Raw genomic sequence first — 8,123 nt, forward strand, 5'->3', positions numbered from 1 at the left:
TCCCATGGAAAGCTGAAGATATTTAAACTTAGGGTTCTCAAAATTAACATAATAGTTGTCTTTCTTTCTAAATAGTGCCCAAATACTTTTAACATTAATAGGCGTATAAGCTGCTGTAAATGTTGCACTTGAACTATCTGTATTCTTTGAGAATGAACCGTCCATAGGAATCCAATCCATAACTTTAACAGGAAAACATAAAGCCTCGTTTGTATAATGTTCTACAAGTTCTGTATAAATGTTAGGGTCTAAAGAGAATGACTTTGGATGAATGAAACATTCATTAAAATCCATCTTTGTTCGAAATAGTTGCTGGGTTACAGTTGTAATAGTAACTGTTCCACTAGCTTCTACTGCCTTCGTTATCATAGTGAATGGTTCATTCCATGGAACAAATTTATTTGTCGGTGGATTTGAATCTGAAGCAAATGCAACTTTAAGAGTTGGATTGAAAGCAATGATATCATTTACAGATATAGATGTGCATTGTAAGGCGTCGCTACTGAACTTTACTTTAAGCTGAATGTTTCCTGCAAAAGCTGGAATAAATCGAATAGCTTCTAATGGAAGGAATCTTCTAACAGGAATTCTTAAACGAAGCTTAAAATCAAATGATTTTCCTGCTGTAATTGGACCACTAACAATTTGTCCTGTTCTGCATGTTCCCGAATGACTCCATACATCTTCATGTCGAGTCTTTGAGAAAACATCTACTTTCTTTATTTGTTCGGTAGTTTGTGAGTTTGAAGTTATATATGCTTCTTCTCTTGCGTTGTCTTGAGAATATACGATACGACCATTTGCAAGGATTTGATATCCAGCAACTGCATAGAAAGCGTCATCGAAACCAATCCAAAATCCTGGTGGGTTTGTTTTATTGGAACCTGAACCAATTTCTTTATCTGCAATAAATTGACCTTCCATTTTATACGTAATGAATGTATTGTAAAGGTCCAACATATTTTCACCAGGAGGTGAGAGATTGAATGTTACCCATGTGTTATCTTTAGCAGTTCCAGGTTGTGATGGAATCTTTGCGTCAGAATATTTTCTATTAGTGTCACCAATTTGAACTGCATTGTCTATGATATCGAAATATGAGCGAATCTGATGAATATGCTCTGCTGGAGTAAATTCGTTTAACTGTTCGTTCTGCATGTATTTACTTCGATAAAAATATCTATTTACTTCATTATTCTCACTCTTCTTCTTGGCATTCGTGGTGGAAGTTGTTTCTTGACATTTTCAATGAACTGTACATTCTCTTTTGTCTCAACTTCTTTCACTGGCGGGTCAGGGTTCTTTGACTCGGTTTGTTTTTCAATGAAATTCACGAACTTTGCAATAAGCTCTTGGTTCGTTATTGAAAGTACATCTGGCTTCTTTTCTTCTTGTTCTATTGACTTTTCAGTTTGAACAGAAGGTTTTATATGGGCTTCGTGGACTTCACCCTTGCCATGCACCTTAATGTTGTCGCTCTCTGCATTCGCTAATGGAACCTTTCTTTTTCTTACGTATATTTTACCATCTTTACTCTGACTTACATAATAGAAAGGATGTTGTATTCCTCTTGCGTCATTTAATATAATAGACTCTCGCTCTGATTTTGACAAGCTCATTTTACATCGGTTAAAGTTTTAATTTTGTTTTTTATCTGCAGTCAAATGACTCAGACAAGCCCTACGGACAAGACCCAAGGGGTCATAGATGTTGAAGCATTGAAGAAAGAAATTCGTGAGCAAATTTTATCCGAACTGAAGGAACAAAAACAAGAACAAAAGCCAGAGAGACCAAAGAGAAAACTTAGTGAAAAACAACTTGCTGCATTAGCTGCTGGAAGACAGAAAACCCACGTTTGCTGGCGAAAAAAGCTAGAGAAGAAGCAAGCAAAAGCTAAAGAAGCTGAAGCAAAGAAAGAGTAAATGGTTTATTTTTATCCGAATTAAATGTATAGACAAATACCTTTATCTGTTGCGTTCAGTAGTGAAAACCCTGACGTCAAAATAAAGGGGAACAGAGTAACGTTTAAGTTTCCAACAGACTGGATTGTGAACATAAATGAAGAGAAGTACATTGGCATAACATCTATGTATATAACACGTGCTTTCAGAAAGGTTGACTTTATACTTCAAGTCGAGATAGAAAATGACGAACAGTCTTTAAGCGCCCAAAACATTCACATATACAAATACTTTAAAGACGATACAACATTGCAACAATGTATGATTTCATTTAATGAGATGTTCGAGAAAAAGTTCAACATTGAAGTACAAACTTTACAGCCTTTACGTGAGTTTCTTGCACAACTGAAAGAAGAAGGTAGTCAGCCACAACTTATAGACTTTCATTATGAATTTAATGAAAATGAAGATGGAACTCATGACTGTCAATTCATTGTATTCTCACCATTCAATGAAGTCGCTAAAAAGAAAGAAAATCCATTACGTATAAGATTTCAAATCTCCGAACCAAGTGATGATTTTAAGAATGTTTTCAATTATGATGCAATGCTTCCGAGGAAAAATGAATTTTCAAAGATTGTAACACCTGGCATTTGGGATAGAAAGCAAGCAATACTTTACTCTAATATAGCCAAAGGCGTTGAAAATGAGTTCATTGGTCATACAAGAACTTCACCACTTCCTAACCCTAAATACTATAAATTAACTGGCTTCAATCGTGAGTTTTGGATAGACATGTACTCCACTCATGACCATAAATGTCCAGTGTTCTTGCCTCCAGATGGGAAGGACTGTCTCTACATTGAAGCACAACTCTTAAACTCTACCATCGCAGTATTGTAAAATCTACGCTAGCTTTATTTTTATCACGAATGACCTCATTGCTGACAAAAATAAATGACCTCAGAACTTCAACTTACGAATAAAGCTTGTTTTAGTCGTTATTGAAAAGTTGAACTTTTCAGCAAAGCAAGGTTGACATGACTTACATAAGTCGAATGCAATCTCTTGACCATCATGAAGTGCTTTGTAAAGTTTCATTAAACTGAACTCAGAGTCTTTGTCATATGTTCCAACAGGTATGTGAATGTTCTTATCTTCATTGTAATAGCATTGTATAGCTTCAGGAAACATTTCATTAGCGGTTAAAGCAATAACATCTTGCTTCACGCCTTTCATTCTGCAGTGAAATGCAACTTCATTTAAATCGTTAGTGAGTAAGTCTATGTAGGTCTTCTTTCCACAGAAAATACTTTTATAAGCTAAACTTTGTTTTCCAGGTGTTATTTCTGCAAAGTCGCTATGAAATTGACCAAGGTTCTTTCCTATAAGTTCGCGACCATATCTCTTCTTAAACTCTGCTGCAAGCTTTGGGATGTCTTCATTATATAAGTGCATACTGTCGGTATCCTGGTAAAAGATTTGAAGTCCCATGTCCTCTGCAGTACAGAATACTTCATTCATAATACGTTTTGACATAGACAGAATATTAACACCAAGTGGACAGAAGTTAAAGTGTCTGCAAATGCTTTTCGTTAGCTTGAAAATAGTTTTATCTGAACCATCCAAACCTTCGAACTTCACTATATGGTTGTAATTTCTTATAGCATATCTTATAGCATCTTTGTCATCTACTATGGTTATTTTTGACTCAATAGGAGATAGAATAGTTTTGCCATAAATGCTGTTCAGAATGAGTTTTATAATTTCTTGTAAGGGGTTTTCTTCTTTCTTATACTTTAACCTTAACTCAAACAACTTCTTTACTTCATCTCTTATTCTCATATCTCTGTTTCCATCGTAATAGTATCCTTGCAACACTTCACATTTGACACCTTGATATTTTATGAGGTCTTGTAATGTTATATGGTCAACATACATGAGACAGCAAGTGTTTGAACTTCTTGGAACGTTAAGTTCTGGATTTAGTTCAGGGTCGCAAACTATTAAATGAAAGTGTCTGGGTATACCAATCTCTGTTATCTTAATGAGAACAAAGAAGCCAGACATAAACTTTTCACCAATGGGTTCCTTTTGGTCGTCATCGAATAAATGTCTCATGAGATACTCTGTGCTTAACATTTCTTCCTTCAATACTTTTGGAATACCTTCTAAAGTATAAAGTCTTGCTATAGCTGAAGGATATAATGAAACAGTGTCGAAGTCAGCAATGAGTTTCTTTTTGCTCTTTTGTTTCATGTTATCTGACAACATACATCTTCCACCTTGAATGCATCTCGAAATAAATTCTCTTGGTTTATTTGAGAGGTCATAAAGATTTCCATTCGGGAAGTATACTCTGTTCTCAAACAATTTGTTAGCAATAGAACAAATACTAACGTAGTCATAAACGTTTAAATCAAACTCTTTCAATAAGTCATTGCGGAACTTTACAAAACCTTCTCTTAAAATTCTTACATCTTGTTTGCAGTAAAACGTGCTATATTTTTCTAAGTCGAAGTGGTTTTCATCTATTCTGCAACCTTTGATGGAATCTATGTTCTTCATAAATGTATCTGCATCATGGATAAACTTACATGCTTCAGAAATGACACCAGTTCTGTTGTCATTTGCTAACAAAACACTGCTGTAGTAGTTATATGGAAATACTTCTTTCGGTCCTGTTTGTAAGTTAAACATAGCAGGAAATAGTTTAAGCTTCTTATTTATAACACTGTAAGAGTCTTTTATAATAATTGCCCGTCCTTTATATAAACCAGTTATTTGCATTGTTCGTGAACCTTTAATGATGGGAGTTCCTTTCACTTCTGTCATGTGTCTTAAGATGAAGTTTATGTCATAACTGAGGTTATGGAAATATATTAAACTCTTGTCAGGAAGTCTTTCCAAAAATTCTGTTGCACAGTTTTGACCCCAAATACTTTCACTAACTGAACCATCTTCACTGTCATAACAGATGTTAAAAGCTTTATGAAAGCCATCCGTACTACACTCAAAGTCAGCAAAGAAAACGTGCTCAGGTATGAATTTACATTTAGCTTTATTTACTTCTTTTGACTCTGCTTTCTTCTTCAGTTGTACACAATACTTTGGAGCATATGTCAAATCTTTAAATGGTGCAAGGTTCTGTTTATATAAGTCAGTAGTATATGTGAAAAGTTCTCCATAAGAAATAGGTTCGAAATATTTGCACTCCCACAATGTTTTCATAACATCCCATAACGGTGTTGTTCTATCATAACGAACTACATATTTATCTTCTCTCTTTGTATAAATCTTCATCTGTTTCTCAATGTTCATTCCACCACAAGCTTTGAGAATTTCTTTATAGTTTCGAATGAAATATGTTGTCATTGGAAGTCTTTCATTTAGCATGTAGTGGTCTTCAACAAGAAGTAAGTCAATAGTTCTAACAGTTTCGCATTCTTTTGGTATATATCTCTTTATTTCATTATGTCTTGAGTCATTGAAATAACCAATGGTAACATTAAATGCTATACCTGTTGCGTCAGAAATTTCTTGTACTTTACTTTGAGGAAAGTCTCTAACACGAATGACTTCTCTCATGTGGTCAATAGTTTCTTCATTTACTCCAGCCTGAATGCAAGCATAAACGAAACAATTGTCTCTGTCATAAGTGTTGCAGTTCTTTTGTTCAGTTCATTGAAGATTTGGTAGCGTTCAAGATTTATAGGTAATGTGCAAAGATACTTCCAGAACTGACCGCTTCTCTTCTTATAAAACTTCTTTTCACCATTATCTTTCCAAAAGCTTTCTATAAGTGCTGGGTTTCCTGTTTGCTTAAGAGCTTCCAAAATGGCTTTCTGGTCATTTGTCAGTGTGCTTTCATCTCTATATGGTCTCTTTTTTGGTTTGCCTTTCTTTACATCTGACATCGTTAAGCCTTCATATTCTGTTAAATCATACATCTTTATTTCGTAAGATTCTTTATGTTTGTCAAGAAGAAGTCATAGTGCATTTCAACAATACCTGCAGCATTTGCTTCTATCTCTGATATAAAGTTCTCCTTCAAGAGCTGATGTAGTAATGTTCCAATATTATTGAGGTTTAACGTAGAACATTCATACTTTCCACCAAGTTTATAACATACCATCCATCTCTGTTGGGAGTTTATTTTAATTTTCTCTAAGAGTCTCATGAAAACCTTACCGAAATGTTTGTGTAAGTAGTCTCTGTTTGGTTCATCTAAAGCTTCGATGTTAAAGTCAATGAGTCTATTGCCTGACTTCACATTCCTCTTCCTATTTTCTTCATCTTTCTTTAACCATCTCTCACCTTCTTTTGGTTTGTCGTCAATGGAACGAATGACATTATTAGCTTTGCGAACTTGTTCTATAGCACTTTTAAACATCTCTCTTCTCTGTTGTTTCAGTGTGTCATCTCTCTTTCGTGTTTCACCAACGTTTGCATTTGTTATGTCAAACATTTCTCTTCTTACTTCATGTGGTACAGCTCTTCTTGTTTCACCAACGTTTGCATTTGTTATGTCAAACATCTCTTGACGAACGTCATGTGAAAGAGCTTTACGAGTATGACCAACGTTTGCATTTGTTATGTCAAACATTTCTCTTCTTACTTCATGAGGTATTGAACGTCTATGATATAAGTCAATAGCAACGTCATTTAAAGGAAATGCTCTTGCATGGACTTCGTCCTCGCCGCGTTGCGGCTTTATGAACTCATGAATTCTATCATAAGTTATTTCACCATTATAGTCATTGAGGATGTCAGCGAGTGCCTTTTTGTTTGTTGTGTAATGCTTTGCAACATCTATATTAGCTTCTGTAAGAAGTTGTTTTATTTCCGAGTGTTCTAACTTAGACAACTTCCGATACATCTTTAGTAGGAAATAAAAAAATATTTTTTGAAAAAATTAGATTAGATTTTTTTAAGTTATTTTTCAAAATAATTTAATATTTTTATTTTAATGAAACACATGCAAGATTGCAAGTTCTTTTCATACAATGCTCTCGCTACTGTCATCAAGAATGAGTTCAATAATGCTTCAAACGTCAATGTTATCTTTAACAAGAAGTTTGTGAAAGAATCTAAGTTTGGTCAGTATGTCAGACCATTAGCTATTGTCATTGACCGCAAACGTTATACTTCACAAGAGTTAGCAGTAGTTTTGAAACAAAAGGTTTCTTCGTGAATGTCAAAGATACTCATTATACTATTATAAAGAACTCCAACATTGACTTCTTCAGTATTGCTATGAATCTTTCCGAACAGAAAGAATATAAGAAGGGTGAAACAAATGTGAAATATTATTCTTCATCTCTGAAAACAATAACGAACAAAGATGTTATACAAAAGTTCTTACCAAAGGTTGAAGAAGCTTCTATTGACATTGACGAAGGAAGTGAAATGGTTGAAGAAATTGACCCTGACGTCATTTAAGCAAAAATATATTTTTGGTTAGTCTTCATATCGATATTTTACAACAATTCCCCAATGTATAAACTTTTCATACGCTTTTTCATAAGCTTTATATACCTTCAGAAATTTTGCATAATCTTTAGAAGCATTTAGATATTGTTTAAATGCTTTGTATGTCTTCAGAAATTTTGCATAATCTTTTACATGTTGTTCGTTCTCTTCTTCTGTCATGAGTTCCGAATATTCTAAATTCATGTTCTTTCATATGAGATAAAATTTTATAAAAAAAAAAAATTAGCTTAGATTTTTTTATTCTTCCTCTTTGAAGTTATCGAAATATTCTGTTATTTTTTCCTTCAGTAATGTTAAGTCTTCTTTGAATGTAAGTATTGTGCAACCTTTGATGTCATAGTGTGTTTGAGGAAGAGTATTTTTGACAATTTCCTTTATTTGCTCATTCGGTGTCATTGAAATCGGTAAGTTTTCACGATAGAACCAGTTTCTGTCAGATTTGTAAATCTTAGCAAGGTCATAAAAGCTTTTGTTGTTTCTTCTGACTAAATGCAACATAACCATATCTCTATCTTCTTCTTTCTCCAACTCTTCAGTATATATCATATACTTATAACTCTTTTCCTTTCCTTTTGGTACCGAACGTGGTATTCTTTTCTGTATGCTTTTGTCTTTGGATTCAATGACTTCATCTTTTGCTTGAAGTTTCTTTTCCATCTCTCCACGTTCTTGTCTATGAATTTCGTCAAGAAGTCTGTAAACATGCCATGCATAACGAGGAGAAGCCCA

The 8,123-nt window shown here is 34.1% G+C and overlaps 3 protein-coding genes and 3 pseudogenes across 6 annotated transcripts, besides 1 other annotated feature; 1 reads left to right on the plus strand and 5 right to left on the minus strand.

Annotated features, from left to right (window-relative positions):
* Positions 1-8,123: part of a mobile genetic element that runs on past the window's edge.
* On the minus strand, positions 472-1,158 carry TVAGG3_1072910 (annotated as a pseudogene). The gene has a single exon. A coding segment is annotated over exon 1 (687 nt).
* Positions 2,241-2,804, plus strand: TVAGG3_1072920 (uncharacterized protein; the record flags this gene model as incomplete). Its single annotated transcript, XM_053888454.1, has 1 exon — positions 2,241-2,804. The coding sequence occupies one exon, from the start codon at positions 2,241-2,243 to the stop codon at positions 2,802-2,804; it is 564 nt and encodes a 187-aa protein (XP_053744415.1).
* Positions 2,865-3,140, minus strand: TVAGG3_1072930 (organellar and viral DNA polymerase type B; the record flags this gene model as incomplete). Its single annotated transcript, XM_053888455.1, has 1 exon — positions 2,865-3,140. One exon carries the CDS (start codon positions 3,138-3,140, stop codon positions 2,865-2,867), a length of 276 nt encoding a protein of 91 aa, XP_053744416.1.
* Positions 3,613-4,736, minus strand: TVAGG3_1072940 (annotated as a pseudogene). Its single transcript has one exon. A coding segment is annotated over exon 1 (1,124 nt).
* Positions 5,928-6,780, minus strand: TVAGG3_1072950 (annotated as a pseudogene). The gene has a single exon. A coding segment is annotated over exon 1 (853 nt).
* On the minus strand, positions 7,632-8,051 carry TVAGG3_1072960 (uncharacterized protein; the record flags this gene model as incomplete). Its single annotated transcript, XM_053888456.1, has 1 exon — positions 7,632-8,051. One exon carries the CDS (start codon positions 8,049-8,051, stop codon positions 7,632-7,634), a length of 420 nt encoding a protein of 139 aa, XP_053744417.1.

The sequence above is a fragment of the Trichomonas vaginalis genome, assembly GCF_026262505.1.
Source record: "Trichomonas vaginalis G3 chromosome Unknown ctg_95, whole genome shotgun sequence".
Classification (NCBI taxonomy): domain Eukaryota; phylum Parabasalia; order Trichomonadida; family Trichomonadidae; genus Trichomonas; species Trichomonas vaginalis.